Raw genomic sequence first — 20,863 nt, 5'->3', positions numbered from 1 at the left:
TTAAAAAAAAAAAAAAGAAATCAAGCCCCCTCGAGGAGTGGTTGGGATGGAGGGACTCCATCCGCATTGTGGGGTTAAGGCTGCTTGGTTTTCCTAGAACACGTAGGACAGTTCTGCCCAGATTGAAAAACTCCAAAGAGACCACCAGGAACCATGACTCAGATATAAGCACATGAGAGACTATTTAAGCTCAAGCCTGGGACACAAACCTTTCTAATGTAACAGGAGAGGAGAGGAGTCTCCAAAGTCTAGGGGGAGGGGGCTTATAAAGGGAAAAAAATAACAAAAAACAAAAAAAGTAGGGGTTTTCAAGCTGAGTGAGCTAAGGAGCAAGCCAGAAAGCCACATTCCTCGGCTTTGGTTCCTTGATTTTCTGTCTTGGCTTCTCCCAGTGATGGGCTGTGATCAGGACCTGCAAGCCAAATGAACTCTTTCCTCAATGGGCTGGTTTTGGCCATAATCTTTAAAACAATAGAGAGCAGACCAGAACAGTTAAGGACTAGCTTGACTGAGTGTTGACTTTTTATTTATTTAGAGTCTGTCAGACATGTGAAAGTCACATACTTATGTATGTTTATTTGCTCTCTTGAAGTTAGGGGTGTTTGAGAGAAAGAGGGGAGACAGAGAGAGACAGATTCTTTTTGTCCTGTGTAATAGGAGGATATTTTTGTATGATGAGAATGTCCCCAGGAAAAGAGTTTTCTCTATGCTTGGTATCCTTAATACAGGTGGAGCCTGGATTAAAAGACCAGTATCTGACAAGACTTGCAAGAAAAAAAGTGAGAAAATTAAATTTGTACTTATATTTTGCTATGAAAACTTCGGAAAAACTCTAGTGAGATAGAGGATCCATTGGGAGTGCATGTGGAGGGAGATTGTTAATCAGGTCCCTATTCTGGCAAGGGAGGGAACCTCAATTACAAAATGCTTCCATAAGATCAGGCCATAGTCAGGCCTGTCGGGTATTTTCTTAATTAGTGATAGATGAGAGTGGGCCCAGCCCATGGTGGGTGGAGCTACCCCTGGGATGGTGGTCCTGGGATCTATAATAAAGCAGGCTGAGCAAGCCTCGAGAAGCAAGCCAGTCAGCAGCACCCCTCTGAAGCATTAGTTCCTGCCTCCCCGTTCCTGCCCTGCTTGAGTTCCTGTCCTGCCTTCCTTCAGTGATGGACAGGATGGATGTGGAAGTGTAAGCCAACTAAACCTTTTCCTGCCCAAACTTGCTTTTGGTTACAATGTTTCATCGCAGCCATAGAAATTCTAACAAGGACAGTCAGTTTGAATGGAGTAACAGGTAAGCGGGTCAGCATAATTGGGAGTATAGTGTGGGGAAAGCCAGGAGAGACTTCTGCAGAGTTGAGTTGGATTGTGTCATTTGGGGCAGGCAGTATAGGGAACAGTCCAGCAGCCTAGGACTCCACTTGGTTTGGGCTTGCACACACCTCATTTCTGAGTATGCACTGGGCAACCTGAAACCCTTGTCCTGATTTTTAACGCACATACAGCCCCTATAATGAGCCTAGCAACCTAGGACTCCCATCTGCACTGAGCTGTATTCACACATCCACTGTGAACTACCGCCAAACTTAAGATTCTACTCAGCTGTGCTACACTCACATCTGGACGTGGGTTAGGAAGCCCAACCCTTTCCAGCCCTCCCTCCTCCTGTGAGGGAACATTGAGTCAACAAACTCAGCTGTTACAGTCATTGGTGAGCAGGCCCAGGTGAACTCGTAAGACTGTGGCAGTTTATCTGAGGATGGTCCTGCACAGCAGTTCAACAAAGAATCCGTCATGGTGGGGAAGATGAGGCAGCAGATGCTTGAAGCATGGTCTCCTCATACTCGAAGACAGGAAGCAGAAAATGATGAATCCGTGTGATCAATTTGCCTTTATCTTTTTATTTTGTTTTGTTTTGTTTTGTTTTTTTCAGTCCAGGATCCTCCTGCTTAGGAAATGGTCCTGCCCAGAATTAAGATGGGTATTCCAATAGCAATTACTATAACAAAGATAATCCTTCACAGGCATGACCAGATGCCCATCTCCTAGGTCATTCTAGTTTCTTTCAAGTTGGCAATTCGCATTGACCATCCCAGGGAGCATCCTGTGATTCATCAAGGGAACATACAACTGTGTACCACACAGAGAAAGACAGATACCACAGGATTCCCCGAGAAGATGCTCCATTCTCACATGGCTCATTACCACCTATCATGTGAGCATGAGACTACCACCAATACCACCACCACCACCACAACAACAACAAACCAGACCATCCATCCTATAGCACACAGGAAAAGGCGGCTATGATAATTCTCCATCTTCTGACAGATTGGCCTCAGCCTGCATGTCTCTTTATCACAACTCTACAACTCTTTTTCCCTGAGCTCATCTTTGGTTTTATTAGTCTCTGGGCCTCTGCCCAACTCACAGCCACTGCTAAAACAGTGTCCATCTGTCCATCTGTCTGTCTGTCTCGCTCTGCGTGTGTTTGTATGTGTGTTTCTCGGTTTTTAAAGAAAAGGTTTCTCTGTGTAGCCCTGGCTGTCCTGGAATTCACTCTGTAGACCAGGCTGACCTCAATTCAGAGATGCACCTGCCTCTGCCTCCTGAGTGCTGGGATTAAAGGTGTGCACCACCGATGCCTGGCTAGAGTCTTTTCCATAGCTATTTTTTGCTGCTTCTATATCATTGGTGAGGAGCCTCCTGAATCTTACAGCTTCCAGAGACTGATGAACCTCCCTCCTCCCTCAAGGAGGAAAAGTTTCATTCAGGTTCTGAGGAAATAGCTATGCAATGCTTTGCTCAAGGACACTGGACAAGTCTATGATTGAACCTGTGTGTGGCCATGCATTCACATGCACGGCAAAATTCAGAGAAAAAGGAGCCCACAGAGTGAAGCCACACTAAACAAGACATCGGCTCACCCAGCACCACTGGAAAGTCAGCTGCTGCTAAAAAAAATAAAATATCATGAAAGACCTCAGAAAGTACAACCCCTGAAAACCTCAAGGTTTTGCTCCTCACTTCATTTGAGCTTCAGGGTCCACTGCCTCTGCCATTTATAAGTGGTGGTACGCATCTTTAAATCCCAGCACTTGGAAGGCAGAGGCAGGGGGATCCCTGTAAGTCCAAGGCAGCCTGATCTACATAGGGGGTTCTATTCCAGCCAGAGTGATACAGTGAGACTGTGGAGAGAGAAAGGGAGAAAGGGGGAGGGGTAGAAAAGGAGGGAGGGAGGGAAGAAAGGGAGAGAGAGAACACAACTGTGGGCATCATCCCTGCAGCTGAATCCCTCATCGCAGAGCCTCTGCACGCCCTAATAGTCTGCATTGTCTGCAAGGGCCACACCACACCAGCTGTGCTTCAGGAGATTTTATTGCTCACAGTAATAAACTCTGGGGGCCCAGTTGTCAGGTCCCCAGGACACTTGAGTTTAGAAGTCTAAGATATGTCCTCTGGCTCTCACTGCCAGGGGGCAGAGTTGGCTGTCGTCTGGCTCTCACCATCAGGGGGCAGAGCTGGCTGTCATCTGGCTCTCACCACCAGGGGGCAGAGCTGGCTGTCATCTGGCTCTCACCACCAGGGGGCAGAGCTGGCTGTCGTCTGGCTCTCACCACCAGGGAGCAGAACTGGTCTGCCTTACAGGGAACCCAAAGGAACAAGAGTTTCTGGAGATCCTGGAACTCCTTGGATTCTGGAGTTCCCTTGGGAACTCTCTTTACAGATCCGCACCCTCCCTCCCTCACCTCCATCTCCATCCTCTTTTCCTCTTGGGCATGTATCTTGTCTTATTGTAATCCAAACTTGGGTGACTTTGCCCCCTACATATGCCATAACCTGGTCTTCAGATCAGCACCTGTGATTCTGATCATTAACCGAGAACAGTAAACCAATGAATATAAGGAACAATCATCCTCTGGAAGATGTGTTTGTTAGAAACAAACGCACAAAATACTCACTGAGCCAAGCTGGTGGTGTATGCTTTTAGTCCCAGCACTCAGGAGGCAGAGGCAGGTGAATCCTGAGAGTTTGATGCCAGCCTGGTCTACAAAGAGTTCCAGGACAGCCTGGGCTACACAGAGAAACCCTGTCTCGAAAAACAACAACAAAAACCAAAAACAGTCTTGAGCTGAGACCTGACAATGAAGCCCTGAGCTGAAGACACTGCCTGGTAACAATGGCCGCCAGAGCCACAGCTACTGTGCATCTGAGGCTATGGCCCAACACCCAGGTGCACAGGAGTCTGAGTCTCTTTAATCAAAATAAAGTCCACCAGGGTTGGTTTGGGTCATCGCCTCCCACTGGAGCCCTGGGTCACATTTAGGCACAGCCCACAGGGCCGTGTGTGTCTATAATCTCTGAACCTTGAGGCATGCTGCCTCAAACAGTCAAAAGTGTCCATGCATGAAGACTACCTCAAGGTCAGTCCTGTGGAGGTGGCAGTGGTCCAGTCCGTGTGTCCCTTCTATGGGCACAGGAATCCTAGGAAGGAGGCTAGGTCTAGGTCTTTGACGGTTCTTACTTTCCTGTCTGTCTTTCCATGAACTTCTCCCCTGGGGGCTGGGTGCCGACTTCCCTCCTGCCCACCTGACCTAGCTCCCCTCATTGTTTCTCTCCTGTGTTCTCAAGTTGCATGGTTCCATACCTGCTATCCCTCTGTTGCACACAGGTGACCTGTCCCTCCCCAACCCTTTATTCCTCAAATTTTCAACTTTGACCTTCTTTACCTGAGTCCCTCTCCCATGTGCCCTCCAGTACCCACACGGCAGCCCTGTCCACACCATATCAATCCAAATCCTACACGAGGAACATCTTCTAGTCACTTAGAGTCGGACCATACAGAGGTCCCATGTGACAGTGTACATACACGGAAACTCACCCCTCAGTGGGACACACTGGCTCTGGTACCAGCAGCAAAACTCATGGTTCACAAGAGTCCGAGCTCTCCTCTGACTCAGGAGCCAGACATAGGCCTTCAGTTTTGTCCCAGAAGACAGGTTGCTGTTGAAGGGGCTCCTAATTGCCCTTTGGCCTAGTAGGTCTGACTCAATCCTGCTCCTAAGGAAGAATCACCCAGGCCTCGAAGGCAACCATAGCCAAGGCCACCGGGTCTGCTGTGTCAGGCTGAAACCCCAGTGGGTCCAGACAACAGGGGAGACCACAGACCTGAACATGTCCCAGCAGAAAATGACACTAAAGACCTCCTGGCCTCTAACCCTTTAAGTCACCCTAATTTTTCTTCCAGTTCACAAGACTAGTCCTTATTTCTTCTCCCTCTTGATGTCTCCTGTGGAGACTCTTGGTTAGGGATGATAAAGAGGTGGGCCAGCCAACCAGCCAGGGAGGACAGTTGGGGTCAGGTGGCTTCCTCCACCTGGCTTGCTGTGCTCTCTCTCCACCAAACTCCACCTTCACCTTCTTGAAGCCCTCCCTCTGAGCTTCACCACCAATCATGAACTGCCACCCCCCTGTTTCTTCCTCTCAGGGTTTTTGGTGTGATCTTTCACAGTGCTCAGTAATGTGTTGCAGCCAGAGTGACTGATTTGGCTCTGATCACCTGGATTTGGGCATCATGATTCAGCAGGCGCTTCTGGCTTTGCTATTTACACTGGCCAGAATCCTGCCTGGCCCCCTGGATGCCCAAGGTAAGCATCCCCATAGCAGGGTTCCCAGAGAGCATCTCACACACCTGCCTGGGGAAGGGTTGGCGCTGACTTGACTTCCCTGAGTCTTAGTCTTAGACCTGGAGTAGTCCCAGCTCCGTGGAAAAGCAGAAGCTTGAAAACTTTCATTTACAGGATTAACACTTACCCTTGGTGCCTGTGAGAACTTTGTTCTTCAGTTCCCTTTCAGAGCAGCTGTCTGTGGGAAGTCTTGTGGTGAGGTGTAAAAGATCTACAATAAGATTATGGGAGGCTCAGGCTCCCAGCCTCAATTCGTGTGCAAAACTAGCATAGTGTTCAGTCTGTGAGTTGCTGAGGTTTGTATTCAGTCTTTTGTGCAGAAAAATGGGTGGTGTGGGTGCAGGCAGGGCAAACAGAGCTGGAATCTGAAAGAGTGGGTGTCCCATGAACAAGCTAACATGTGCCCCTTGCATAGAGCCAGAGGATCTGGATGCCTAGAAATGATGGGGGAGGAGGGTGATGAAGTAACCAGCATTGGAAAGAGAAGATAGGACAATGGCTGTCTAGGAGTGACTCACTTAGAAAGAAGGGGTACAGCCAGGGTGGGGAGTAGTCAAAAGGGAAGAAGTCCTTGTGTTGAGATGCAACAAAGTTTCAGAGAGCCCTCCCTGAGGACCAAGAGCTGCTCAGGACTTGAGCATAATCAGGGAGGTATGAACACCTACTGCTGCTCCTACTTCCCCACAACATTTGAAGTGCCATGTTACCCAGGAGTGACCACAGGACTGGCCCCAAGTCCCTACAGCATTCCTGCAGAGAGGGGTGTGATGGAGGAGGCATTTCAAGCAGGGATAAAAAATGGGAGAGTGAAGCCTGGAGGTAGAGAAGCCCAAAGGTGGAGAGAGTTTGGCTTCTGACCAGGCCCCTGAGCACAGCAAAGTGAGAGTGTGTGTATGTGTGTGCATGTGCTATTAGAGATGCTTGAGAGTGTGCAAGGACATTTACAAATGTAGACTATGTGGAGCCTCTGAGATATGTGTTAGCGTGTTTGAGTCACCATAGGCTGTGTGCCACTGGTGCTAACAGTGACTGGTCCTTCACAGAGGTACACCAGTCCCCCCGATTCGTGATCGCCTCTGAGGGGGATTCCATCAACATCACCTGCTCTACAAGAGGGCACCTGGAAGGGATCTTAATGAAGCGCATCTGGCCTCAGGCTTACAATGTGATTTACTTTGAAGACGGGCAGGAGCCCACAGTAGATGAGACCTTCTCAGGCCGAATTCATTTCTCTGGTTCCCAAAAGAACATGACCATCACCATGCACCTCCTCCAGCTGGCAGACACTGGAGCCTACACCTGTGAGGCTGTCAGAAAAGTCAGTGTCCAGGGCTTGTTCACCACGGTTGTGGTAAAAGGTAAGGATGTGCCCATCTGACTGCTGCCAGACCACAGGCCCGATGGCTGCTATGGACCTTCTTTGTACTTGATGGAGCTGTCTGCTCAGAGCCTATTTCTTCCTAGAAACCTCCTAATGGTACCCATAGCTGGCTTGAACCTTAAGGCCTCCAGGGGGGATCCCCACCACACTTGCTTGTGTCCTCTCCTACCAATGGCTTCTTGTTCATTTTCCCAGAAAAACTATCCCAAGAATCATGCAGATCCCAGGAACCTCTGCAGATGTCAGTTTTCCTCCCAGTTGCCATTGCTGTAGGCTTCTTCCTCACTGGGCTGCTCATTGGGGTGCTATGCAGTATGCTGAGGAAGGCACAGGTCAGTGTAAACCTATGGCTGTTATCAATGAGCTGGCCCTTTCACGGGCTTAAGGCAAAGATCAGTCAGGATGCACATGATAAGATGCTGTAGATGCAGGGAGCCCCATGGGTGAGGCATCTCTCAGGGACACGGAATGGGAGAGTGAAGCCTAGACGGAGAGAGTGGAACTTCTGACCAGGCCCTAAAATGAGACTCTGTGTGTGTGTGTGTGTGTGTGTGTGTGTGTGTGTGTGTGCACTATGTGAGACAAGAGTGTGTGTGGACCTGTGTGAATGTAGGAATGCGGAGCCTCTGAGATATGAGTTAATGTCTTTGAGTCACCATGTGCTGTGTGAGAAGGGTCCTGACAATGGTCACCTCTTCTAACCATTCGGGTGTTTGCCCTGGGCCCTGCCTGCAGTTGATTCTGCTAGGGGTGGATGGAAACTGATCTATCCCCCTAGGTCTGGGAAACCTGCATGTTGTTGGAAAAAGGGGTTACTTGGAGACAGGGATACTTTGCCCAGGTCAGCATGCTGGCCACTGCCTGGGTGACAACAGGCTGTCTTTTCAGATCCAGAAACTGTGTGCCTCAGAGAATAAGGACTCTCCATGCGTAGTGTATGAAGACATGTCCTACAGCAACCGCAAGACTCCATGCACCCCTGAGCAGTACCGTTGAGCCCCAAGCCTTGTTTCAGCAGAGCTTACAGCAGTCCTGCTGACTCCCAGCCCAACTCCCCCAGCACCCTTCCTGTGGCACTCAAATACCCACCTTGGTGCTTCTGGGTGGATGGGATTCCTCCTCTGTAAGCTTCCCCGTAGGGCTCTGGAGTCTGTCACCAACCCTAGCCAGGTACCCCTGACATTAGGGACAAAGCTTGAAAGGGAAAAAGTGGTACCTGCCTTGGAGCAGCCTGGCCAGGAAAAGTTAAATAAACAAACAAATACATAAATAAAGCACTTGTTTTGGTTGTTTTGTCTTCCTCCCCTGACCATGGCTTCTTCTAGCCAGCTCCTACCTGAAGAGGGCAGGGATTCAGATGGTCAGCCCTCCAGGGTTCTGTGCACAGTGTCTGTGAGAGCAGAGGAAGGCGATGTGGGGGTAGGGGAGCTCTCCTGCCTCAGCACTTCAGACACCCCACACAGAGCAGCTCATCTGGGCAGGTGAAGAGGCCAGCAGTGACAACCTCACCCATTCTAGATGGCCATGTTCCTAAGGGCTCAGCCCTACTGGGTCCCTGTCCGTGCAGCCCTCAGTGAGAATGACATAAAATGGTAGCTCTCCTGGACCCGCCCTTGTCTCAGAGGCCCCTCCTGGGGACAGATGAGTGAGCACAGCACTATGCCAGCCCAGCTCCCAGTGTTGCACCTGGGGACAGGAACCCTCACTTTCCCAATTGTGGGTAGGGAGACTGAAGTACAGGTACCCAGATGATACGTGACGTGGTGAGCTGCTCTGTCCCCGTCTGCTTCATCATTGACTCCGGGGTTGCACCAGGAAAAGAACAAAGTCAACATGTGTGTTCTGGTCCACATCTGCTCCAGACTCTCAGCTGCAGCCACTTGTCTCCTGTCATTCTGTTCCATACCTGTTGCCAAGAGAATAAGGCAGGCACAGAGGACAGGTGACTGATAGCAGCGGTGCAGTCGGGGGACTTAACAAATAGCCCTGCTCTGTGCACCTGGGAAACAGGGTGTCAGAAAATCCAATGGAGAGGGGCACCCTTCGACCCAGACCACAGCTCCATTCAACTTTCTCAGAGCCAGCCAGTCCCCAGTTAAGCCTCCCCTACTGAGACTGATCTCTGCCCCTCAAGCTTCCACCATGGCCATCACAGAGATCATGTATACCTTAACTCTGACCTGTGGTCACTAAGGTGATGGTGGCAACAAAGTCTGAAACAGTCCCATGAGTCCCAGAGCCTGAAACAGCATGTAAGTCACTGGAGTTGTCAGCACCTAAGAGCCCAGCCTGCTATGTAGATATATCCATGGGCAGAGGCCATGGGGGGGGGGGAGGGTCTCCTGGAACCTATAGGGTTAAAAACCCCGTAGGGCAGCTGAGGCCTCTGTTAATAAGCCCCAGCAAGCCTTGTCCTTTGTCCCCTCTCACTTGCAGCCCCAAGTCCCATCTGTCTGGGCCATTCCTGGGTCCATGAGATCTCCTAGACAGCACCACCAGCCTCCTTAGGAAATGTGTATTTTCAGACTTCAGTGATGCCTCTAAGACATGAGGTCTCCTCTAACCCTAAACTCCAGCCTCTGTCCTCCATCCAGGCTGACCCAGCTTCCCGGTCTGCTCCACCCTTGATATCTCAGAAAGAGCCAAGTTGCTACAGCCTTGGTAAGCCCTCCCTGCAGGCCTACGTGGGCAGGGCGTTGCTCAGCTGGGAGTCATCCATAAAGATTCCTCCCTCAGCATGCAGAGAACCTGGCTAAGATGGCTGCAGATTGAGAGGCTAACAGTGAGCCCTGGGACTAAGTTTGTGTCTGACCAACCACTGTGAGTCTGAGACAAAGTTAATGCTGGCAGCTGCATGCTTAAAAAAAAAAAAATCCCAAACAAAAATGAATGATGAGGAATTACAAACGGCTGGGAAATCTGTTTAATAGACGGGTCAGGATCCAATATATTTAATTTATAAGATGACTTGTTCATGAACAGGAAGTCAGTATTTGAGGTAAAGAATCTACCAGAGACAAGCCAGCAGTATCCAACTGTCCCCTTTCCTTTATAGTGGCTCTGCAGTGTCTGCTGTCACTTAGTGCTCTCTCTGGAGGCCACCGACCCTCTGCAGATCTGGGAGACACTGTCATGTCCCTACCTAGAAAATTCTGACTCCCCCACCCTGCAATGACAAGCCCAGATGGCTCTAGCTGAGTCCATTATACTTAGCACCACCAGATGGATCCAGACAGTGACTAGGAAAGGTGAAAGACCTCAGGAATGGGAGGCCCTGGAAATAGTCTGAGCACAGATGACATCTGGGCTCTCAAGCCCGATCGGTGCGCACCGCTGTTGCTGACAAGCATCCATCACCCTCAAGATGTAATATATACAAAATCTCCTCCCATATGCAAAGTGGCCATGTTGGCAGTTGTGCCTGTGTAGTAACAGAAGTTCTGTTCCAGCAGAGGACAGCAATGGGGCAAAGCCCAGGAGGCTAATTTCTGTCCTCTCCACCTCCCTAAAGGAAATAGAGATGGCTATGTCTTAAGACTCAGTCAAAGGCAGATCCAGGTATACAGCAGGTGCTACCAGGCAGAGCCTTGCCAGCTCCACAAAGAATCCTTATTATTGGTCCTTGAGCCTCATACCCCAGCTGTGAATTAGGTAGATGAGCTCTACTTCTCTTCAAGTGCTTATTTGGTTGCCAGGCTTAGTGGGCACCAACTGAGCTGACCCAGACCCTCAGCTCCCATCACAGAGATGTAACTCTACTTGTTTTCCCCTCTCATTTCAGAAGCAACTTCCTGAAAGATAAGCAGGCAGCCCACAAACCCCTGTGATCTCAGAGCCCTCGTCATCTGAAACACTACTTGCTAGACCCCACCCAGCAACGGCACACAATGTGTCCGCAGAACCGAATCCTCGGAGTCTCCATCCCTCTTCCTAACACCCCAAGGCCACACTTTCCTCTCTTGGGCCTATATTCCTTGTGGACCTTCCCATCATGATCCTCCCGTGTTCCAGGCTGAGTTCTCCCTTTGCTCTCATTCAGGCCATGATGTGTGGTACACTAGAATGAATCCTTCTCCTTTGTCCCCCTCCCCACCCAGGCTCAGAAGCACCCAGCCGCTTACTAAGTACCACCATGTGCTGTGCATGTTAGGTAATATTCTGGCTTATTCTTCTACTGGCAAAAGCCTATGCTTGGTCTGAAACCTGGTCCTCTGTTGTGCTAATTTCTGTGCCTCCCACCTCCCTGCAGGACATAGAGACATCTATGGTTTGGGACTCAGCCAAGGAGAGCGGAGTGTACAGCAGTGCCACCAGGGACTTGCTGACTTCTGGTGCCAGATCTTGACTACTCAAGAAATATGCCTTATTTTTGGCCCTTGGGCCTTTGTGGAGGCATCTGGGACAAAGCAGTAGTTGGATGCCACAAAGATTAACCAAGATGAGGCGTGCAATACCTCTCAGACACTCAGGCTCAGACACTTGGACAGCCAGGAGAAGTAAACCATGGGGGGGGGGAGGACCTTAGGAGAAGCCCCACCCATAGGGGAAACCTCCCACACACACACAGCTGGAGATTTGAGAATCTCATGAGGTCAGCCTCAGCCTAAGGCTTCCCAACACAGAGGGGAGCCATGAAACTACCCCACCACCACCTCTTCCTCCTTTACTTCAAGCTTGAAGGTATCAGTAAGTCTGTTTTGTTAATGGGAAAAGAAAGGTCCACAGCAAACAGAGAGCTCCTGAGGGACAATACTTTACCCCAAAGGCAGCTTGGAGTACCAGGTGAGAGGGAAGGGAGAGCCTGAGAGAACCACAGAGCAGTGAGGAGATTCCAGGCTCCTCATGCATTCAGACAAGAGTCAAGACAAGTTAAATACAAGTCCAGAATTTGATTCCTGGACTGTCACTCAACAAAAGTATACAAGTTAAGAACAAAATAGATACTCAGGCATTTAAGCTCTTAAAACACACCATCCAAAGTCAACCTTGCAGTCACAACTGGAGGCAGTATTCAAGTCAGACTAGACTCAAGTGCAGGAGTCATCACAAAAGAGATAAGACATCAGAGCCTGGGTCTGTAGAGGTCAAAAGTACTAGATGTTCTTCCAGGGACCAGGGTTCGATTCCTAGCATATGCATGGAGGCTCACAACTATCTGTACAGCTACAGTGTGTACTCGTATATATAAAATAAATAAATAAATCTTTTTTCAAAAGTGAATAAAGTCATTGGAGCATGGTGGCAAGTGCTGGCATTTGCTTTTGCTTCAAAAGAGTAAAAGACTAAAGAAACAAAAGCAGACTCTATCTAACAACATAGACCCAAAACTCTACAACAGGGCTGGAGGCAAGGCAGAGAACAAGGGAGGTAAGGACTTGTCAAGATGTCTCTCATGTCAGAAATATGAGACAGACAAAGGTTAAGAAAATCACACTGTGAAGAATTAAGCGTGGGGCTTACAGATGACAACTATAAAATCAAATATACCTATGTCTTTTTAAAAACCAGCAAAAAAAAAATCTCTTAAAGAATCAACCATACATTGTTTACAGGACAAAATACAATAGAGCAAGATATAAGCAGTGTGAGATTGGCAGAATTGATAGTGTGAAGATGGCTACACTTTCAAAAGTCACCTATCGATTTGATTCACTCTCTCTTGGGCTAGAGGGATGACTTGGCAGATAGGAGTGGTTCCTGCTTGTCCAAGTTTGATTCCCAGAATCTTCACCAGGTGACTTACAATCCAGATCCACTGGATCTAATGCTCTCTCTGGCCTCTGCACTTGCACACACATGGCACACACTCCAGCAGGCACACTTGTGTATACATAAGTGTTGTTGTTTTTTTTTATTTCAATCCACTGCCCATCAAAATTTCACAGATACTCTTTTTTTATTTCACTCAGACTGCATTCTCTTCCTCTCAACCTCATAAAGGATCAAGAACGATCATCAGTGGCAAGTAGCAGAAAGCAACACTGAAAGCCAGCTTCACACTGGCTTCAGGAAAGAACGCTACATTTCCTCTCTCCGCGTGTTTTCGGGTGCTCTACACAGTCAGAGAAACTTCTCTAGTAACGAACTATCGAAATGATCCCTGAAAGTATAGTCTTTCCACAGATATTCTTTACAGAGCTAGAAAAAAAAATGCTAAAATTTGTGTGGAAACACAAAAAATTATAGATAGCAAAGCAATCTACAGATAAACATAGGCAAAGTACTCTCTTACCTGACCTCAAATTATACTACAAAACCACACTGATTAAAAAAAAAAAACTGACATGAAAATAGGCATGTAGAGCAGAATAGAAAATCCAAAAATAAATCCATTCAACTACAGGCAGCTAAATTTTGACAAAAGTGTCAAGATCTTACACTGTAAATGGCATGGTATACAATAAATGGTGTTGGCAAAACACGGTGTCTACCTGTAGAAGAATGAAATTAGACCCATATTTCTTGCCCTGCTTTTTTTTTTTAAATCAATTCAAAGTGGATTAAAGACCTAACTTAAAATCTTAAATTGCAAAAAGAAAATCCAGGGGCAATGCTTCAAGATTGATATGGGGGAGGTTTTTTTGTCTCTTTGTTTATTTTTAAGGCAAGGTCTCACTTTGTATCCCTGGTTGGCCTAGAACTTGCTTTGCTGACTAAGCTGCCTTCCAGCTCAGCAGAGATCCACTTGCCTCAGCCTTCCAAGTGCTGGGATAACAATATGCACCACCATGCCTGGCTTAGGCTAGAATTTCTGATCAGAACCCAGTAGCACAGAAAACAGCCTCCGTGAAATTATATGAAATCCAAAACTTCTGCATAACAAGAGAAAATATCGATGGAATACACAGCCTATAAAATGGGGGGGAGGGGATTATTGCTGGCTGCATTTCAGACAAGGAGCTAGTATCTAAACTATAACCGGAAGTGCAAAAATTAAACACCAGAAACAAAACAAAACAAAAAAAAAAAACAGAAAACAAACAAGCACAAAACTGCCAATCAGTAAACAGGTTAATGAGTTGAATTGGACTTTGAGATCATATCTTACCCCAAACTAAATGCCTATCATCAAGAAAATAAAAGTCATCTCAGTGGTAGAGCACTTGCCTAGCATGCATCAAATCCAGGGCTCAATCTCCAGTACTGCCAATAAATTAATAATAATAATAATAATAATAATAATAATAATAATAATAATAATAGGAGGAGAAGAAGGAGAAGAAGGAAGGAGAAGGAGAAGAAGGAGAAGAAAGCAAATACTGTTAAGCATATGGGAAAAGATACTCACTGTTGGGAGTATGAACTAGTGGAGTCACTCTGAGGGCTTCTCAGAAAAGAACCAAAAGGCTAAAAAGTGTTGAGGCTGAAAGATGGTTCAGTGGTTAGTGCAGGACAATGGACAGTGCCAGGAACCTTGGTAAGGTAGAGCGGGTCTGAGAACTCGGGCACACAACTGAGATGGTAGACGCCCGCCTGCTCCTTGCCAGATTCCTGGTGTGCCCACGTTGGTCACATAACCTGAAACAGAGATCTCCATGCTCATAAAGTACCTAGAGGCTAGGGTTTAACCAATAAGCTTCCCTTCCCAGGCATTCCCTCCCACAAAAGGTTTTTAATCACTGGTTCACCCTGAGAGGTTGGTATGCATCCATTTTCCAGGATAAAGAGTCAATAAATGGTATGGATAAACATGGACTGTCTCTTCCATCCAAAGCGCCTAGACTACGTTCTAGCCTGCCTGTGGCCCCGACTCTGCTCCCAACTCCTCTCAACTCAGCGATGCCTGGATGTCCAAGAGTTTGGAAGCCCCGGTCATGGCCTTGTCACAGGCCAGTGAATCCTTGACACTTTGTTCCCGACTTCTCTGTGTGGCACCCCAGGGAACCCCAGCTCCAGCCTCCCACATTCTGGACTGCACTTTCCTACCCCTGGAGCGGTGTCTCCATACTTCCCTAAAGCCCAGCACCGAAACAGCAACATCATGGGATAAGCCCAGTCAAGCTTCCCACATTTCGCCTCCCCAGCAGGCTGTGTCCAGCACTCCAGAAGCGGAGCAGAGCTCCGGCCCACAGTTTATTTTAGAGCATTTGTTACTTTTTTCTTTCTCTCTTTCTCTCTCTTTCTTTCGTTCTTTTTTTTTTTTTTTTTTTTTTTTTTTTTTTTTTTTTTTTTTTTTTGTTGTTGTTGCTTTTTGTTGTTGCTGTTGTTTTTTCAAGACAGGGTTTCTCTGTGTAGCCCTGGCTGTCCTGGAACTAACTCTGTAGACCAGGCTGGCCTCAAATTCAGAAATCTGCCTGCCTCTGCCTCCCATGTGCTGGGATTAAAGGCATGCGCCACCACCACTTGGCTTCTTTTTTTTTTTTTTAAAGACATAAAATCAGAGAGTGGAAGGGTGAATACTGGGGGTGGAAGGGTACAGTGTGAGTAGGGCCAGAAGATGGAAGGAAACACAGGAGAATTGACCAAAAATAAGAGCAGTGTGAAAATGCCATATGGAAACATGTTACTTTGTATGTGGTTTAAAAAAAAAATAAAAAATTCAGGCTGGAGAGATAGCTCAGCGGTTAAGAGCACTGACTGCTCTTCCAGAGGTCCTGAGTTCAATCCCCAGCAACCACATGGTGGCTCACAACCATCTGTAATGGGATCTGATGCATTCTTCTGATATGTGTCTGAAGACAACTACAGTGTACTCATATAATTAAAAATAAATAAATAATATTCAAAAATAAAAAAATAAAAAATTCAATGATATAAGCACTATGCAAACATGTGATCTGAAAATGTAAAATGTGTGCAGCTGAGGACGCTGTGACCACAGACAGAAACAGATAGATCCATAGTTTTAAGCAGAGATTTCACAGATCAGCAAGAGGAGGAAAGAGAATCAACTCAGTACATATGTAGCCAAGGATGACCTAGAAGTCCTCAATCTCCTGCTTCAGGCTCCCAAGTGCTAGGATTATAAATGTTTGCCACCATGCCTGGCTTTGGGGAGATTTTTAAGCCCCACCGCAGATCCAATTCACAGAACCAGTCAACAAAGGATCCCACATTCATACCAACACTGCCACCTGATTGTGTGAAGCTGTATTTTAATCATGTGTCAGGCCCTGATCAGTGAGAGGCAGGATGAGGTCTACGAGCTCAGCATCCTTCATGCAGCTCATGAACTTGCAGAAAGTGTCAGAGCTTTTTGCTGTAAGCAGGCACAAAGGACCGTGCACTTGAACTCAGACCAGTCAAGAGACACTCTCTTGGTTTTCTTACAAGGGAAAAAACAAAAAACCACAAGGCAGGAGAGTGGCCATGATAAGACAAGTGACAGCTCCGGTCTTAACATCTGAGGAGGACCTGAGGCCTATACACTATCTTTGAAGTTCAGTCTGGCTTCTGTCTGGACCCAACCTGAAGGTTGTGTGCCAAAACCTAGATCCGCTCCACCCAGGAAGGACCAAGCCTCCACTAGCCATTCTCCCACCTGGGCTGCAGGTCCCCACCCAGCTCAGGACACAGGAACCTAGTACGTATTGGAGGGAAGCTGTTCCCCAGATCCATCCTAGACTATTCCTTCTGGTGCTCAGAAAGCCCCTCTCCGTGTGAGCCCATCTCTTGCTCTCTTCACAGCCTGCCTAGCAGTCTGTGGTCTTGAAACAGCTGCTGCTCCAGGTGGCCCAGAGATCTGTGCAGAAGCCCCAGAAAGTCAGAGTATCAGGGTAGTAAAAGGAGAATGAGCCATACCTGATGACACAGACCTGTCATTGCAGATATTCAGACAGTTGAGGCAGGAGGATCAGAAGTTCCAGGCTAACTTGGTCTACAGAGTAAGAGCAAGGTCAGCCTGGCAGCTTGGTGAGGCTGGGGCTGAGGTTATAGCTCAGAGGTAGAGCTTGCCTAGAATGAGGGAGGCCCTTACAATTCCCAGTAAAATGAATGGATGAATGAATGAATGAATGAATGAATGAACAAACTAAGTTTAGCGGAAGACGTAGGGCTGGTGAGCTGGTTCAGTGGGTGAAAGCACTCACCATCAAGCCCATCCTGAAACCCTAAATTCAATCCCCAGGCCCCACATAGTGGAAGGAGAGAACAGACTTCATAAATTTTCTTCTGACCTCCACACATGCACTGTGGCACACACACCTGCACGCATGCACACACACACAGGCTTTCATTTTCCATGATGCAGTTGGTGTCTCATCAGTAACCACACTGCCTCCCAAATGCTGAGGTTACAAGCATGTACTACTAAAACTTGCTGAAAATTATTCTTAACTATACCAAAGACAGCCATGTTTTACCACGCTTGTATATCCTCACCAACTCAGCAAATGCCAAGGTCTACAAACCGGGTTCATGCTGCACTGGCCCTGAAGAGGCTCGCCTTCAGGCCTCCGGTAAATAGTAGAACACAAAGAGTTCCCTGAGTCCCTCAGCACACAGTAATTCAGCTGGAGGAGTCAGAATGTGCACAGACTGAGAAGTTGCGCCAAGAAAATAAATACAAAATCACAGATATAAAACTGTGTCATCTGGTGAGGGAGAATGTACCTGCAATCCAACCCTTGGGAGGTAGAGGCAGAGGGGTTAGGGGTTCAAGGCCATCTGCAGCTACATAGTGAGTTCAAGACTAGCCTGGGCTACTTAAGAATTATGAGAATGTCTGTGTAACTGTTTGTATGCATACAGATTCATGTGTGTGCCAGTACATATGGAAACCAAAGTCAACCTTGGGTGTCTCTCAGGCACTGTCTCTCTAGGTCTTTGAAGTTCTCTCACTAGCCTGTGGCTTACTAGTTAGGCTAGGCTGGCTGCCTCCTTGAGCTCTAGATAGCTGCTGTTTCTACCTTTCTACTACCACCATGCCTGGATTTTTATTTATTTATTTTTTGGTGGTGGGCAGGGGAGTTGAAGTAGAATTTCTCTGTGTAGCCTTGCTGTCCTAGAACTCACTCTGTAGACCAGGCTGCCCTCGAACTCACAGAGATCTGCCTGCCTCTGCCTCTCAAGTGCTGGGATTAAAGGTGTTTGCTTTCACCACCACCTGGCTTCATACCTGGATTTTTATGTGGGTTCTGGGGACAAAACTCAGGTCCTCATGATTACAAATCAAATACTTTGCCAACTGAACTATCTCTCAAGCCCCATTTTGTTTGCTGGCTGGCTGATTGGTTGGTTGGTTATTGAGAGAAGGTTTCTCTGTGTAGCTCTGACTGTCTAGGAACTTGCTGTATAGACCAGGCTGGCCTTGAACTCACAGAGATCCACCTGTCTCTGCCTCCTGTGTACTGGGATTCAGGACATGTGCCACCATGCCAGCCCCCTAGCCAATTTTTTTAAAGGTTTATTTTCTTAGGTTTTATGATTACCTATATGTGTGGGTAAATGCACATGAGGGTCCATGCTTGCTAAAGCCAGAGAGAGGCATCAGATCTGTAGTTGCAGGTGGTTGTGAGCTATCTGACCTGAGTGCTAGGACTCCTTTGCAAGAACAGAATTTGATCTTAACTACTGGGCCATCTTTCTATTTCAATTTTTTTTCTGTTTTTTGAGACTGGGTTTCCTGTGTAGCCCTGGCTGTACTGGAACTTACTCTGTAGACCAGGCTGGGCGCAAACTCAGAAATCTGCCTCACAAGTGCTGGGAATAAAGGCATGCACCACCACTACCTGGCTCAATTTTTTTTAAAAAATTAAAAAAGAACCCCTAAAGTTAATGTTTTAAAGAATATATAAGCAACCTATACAATTTAGGAGCTTGTACATATTTCTCATAGTTCAAAGAAAAGATAAGTTGTAAAATTTCAGAGAAAATATATATATTAGTATGGAATTTGAACTTTTAGATGGTATCAAATTAATTGCAATGCAATCCATTTTTAACCTAAGGTATCTTTGAGAATAACTATCCTGGAAAAAAAGTATCTGGGGGAAATATTCAGGGACTAACAATATAGGTGTTCTTATAACCCCCCACACAAGCACACCCACCCCACAGGTCTCTGTGTAAGTCTAACTCTCCTGGAACTCTCTATGTAGAACAGGCTGGCCTTGAATTCACAGGTGATGATCCTCCAGCCTTTGCCTCTCAAGTGCTAGTTTTAGAGACATATACCACCTTGTCTGGCCACTCAGCTATTTTTTTGCTGGGGACTTCACACCCTTCTCTCTGCCTCTTTAGGTGACCACAATCCCATGGAGTCCTTTTCTAGAGTAAAGATAGAAAGTCTCAATGCTGACTCAACAGAGATATGTCTGGGAGACCTAGATAAAGAGCAACCTACTGGAGATTTCCAGACGTGGGCATTGCTCATGACACACACAAGGAATTCTGGAAGATGTTTGTTGAGATTCTCAAAATAGTTAAGGAACAGACACAGCCGTGATAGGCAGCTGCATCATGGGAAGTTAAAGTGTGAACTCGTGGCCTCATGCGTGTGTGCATGCATGCGTGACACATTTTACACAGCACACTCCCATTCCTGACCTTGGAACCAGATTTAGGTCTCTCACCCACTGAGCATCAAGAATTTAAACACAGAGGCTGGTGAGATGGCTCAGCGGGTAAGAGTACTCGCCACTCTTCCACAGGTCCTGACTTCAAATCCTAGCAACCACATGGTGGCTCACAACCACCTGTAATGAGACCTGACGCCCTCTTCTGGCGAATCTGAAGTCAGCTACAGTGTACGTATGTATAGTAATAAATAAATCTTCGGGACGGAACAAGCAGGGACGGAGCGAGCGGGGTTGACTGGAACGAGCCGAGATCCTAACTAAATTCAATACCCAAGAACCACATGAAGGCTCACAGCCATCTGTACAGCTACAGTGTACTCATATACATAAAATAAATAAATAAATCTCCATTGTGCTGTGGAGAATGGATGGATTTGTAAACCTCAGAGTGTAGTTCTGCTTGCCGGAGGCCACTGTGGTGTGGAAACCCCCCCAGGTGAATCCACCGTCACCACGTCTGACCAGGAGGCAAAACCTTCAACTGAGGACTTAGGTAATAAGAAGGAAAGAAAATACATTAAACTCAAAGTTATTGGATAGGATAGCAGTGAGATACATCATAAAGTGAAAATGACAACACATCTCAAGAAACTCAAAGAATCATACTGTCAAAGACAGGGAGTTCCAATGAATTCACTCAGGTTTCTCTTTGAAGGTCAGAGAATTGCTGATAAACATTCTCTGAAAGAACTGGGAATGGAGGAAGAAGAAAGATGTGGTTGAAGTTTATCAGGAAAAAACGGGGATCACTCAATGATTTAGATAATTCTTTTTATTTTTTTATTTTTTCCTTTTCCCTCAATCTTTTTTTTGTTTTTAAAAATAGTTCTTTTGAAATGTGGTATTCAAAATGAAAATTTAATACTGGCACACCATCTCTTAGAACACCTGGTAGTCTGAATTCTAGTGCTCAATATTCATTATTGGTTGGTTTTGTTGTGCTGATTTTTGGTGATCAGACCTCCACTCCCTTAATACTGTCCTTCTTCCTTTAAAAAATTTCATGAGTGCACAAAGAGGCTACCTTTTCAGGACTGTGCATTTTCAGGTTTGTGATGATAAAAAGATCAACCAATGGGAGCTTTCCTGTGACCTTTCAATTGGCCCTGAAGCTCCAGCATGTGGTTGCTTCACTCCTGGACTGTGATTTTCAGTGGGGGATGGGAATTTTTCAGAGAACTGAATTGTGGAAAAGCTAAGCTTGAGCTCCTTTAAAATCTGAGGGTCTGGACCAGAAGAAGAACATCATGTTTGTAGTCGAGATGACAGATACAGTG

General features: G+C 46.9%; 1 protein-coding gene, 1 non-coding gene and 1 pseudogene across 2 annotated transcripts; 2 read left to right on the top strand and 1 right to left on the bottom strand.

Moving 5' to 3' along the window:
• Positions 1 to 5,467: 5,467 nt before the first annotated feature.
• Positions 5,468 to 8,343, top strand: Cd7 (CD7 molecule). The gene is made up of 4 exons (XM_031354931.1): positions 5,468 to 5,648; positions 6,731 to 7,045; positions 7,264 to 7,400; positions 7,957 to 8,343. The coding sequence occupies exons 1-4, from the start codon at positions 5,576 to 5,578 to the stop codon at positions 8,062 to 8,064; spliced, it is 633 nt and encodes a 210-aa protein (XP_031210791.1). The 5' UTR covers positions 5,468 to 5,575; the 3' UTR covers positions 8,065 to 8,343.
• Positions 8,344 to 12,970: 4,627 nt separating this feature from the next.
• On the bottom strand, positions 12,971 to 13,184 carry LOC116079286. The gene has a single exon (XR_004113862.1). It is a non-coding gene; the product is annotated as a small nucleolar RNA U3 (small nucleolar RNA).
• A 1,279-nt stretch (positions 13,185 to 14,463) lies between these two features.
• LOC116078778 lies at positions 14,464 to 20,343 on the top strand (annotated as a pseudogene).
• Positions 20,344 to 20,863: the final 520 nt, after the last annotated feature.

This window comes from Mastomys coucha, unplaced genomic scaffold (assembly GCF_008632895.1).
Source record: "Mastomys coucha isolate ucsf_1 unplaced genomic scaffold, UCSF_Mcou_1 pScaffold5, whole genome shotgun sequence".
Taxonomy (NCBI): domain Eukaryota; kingdom Metazoa; phylum Chordata; class Mammalia; order Rodentia; family Muridae; genus Mastomys; species Mastomys coucha.
The sequence above is the reverse complement of the archived record's forward strand: the minus strand, read 5'-3'. Positions and strand labels throughout refer to the sequence as shown.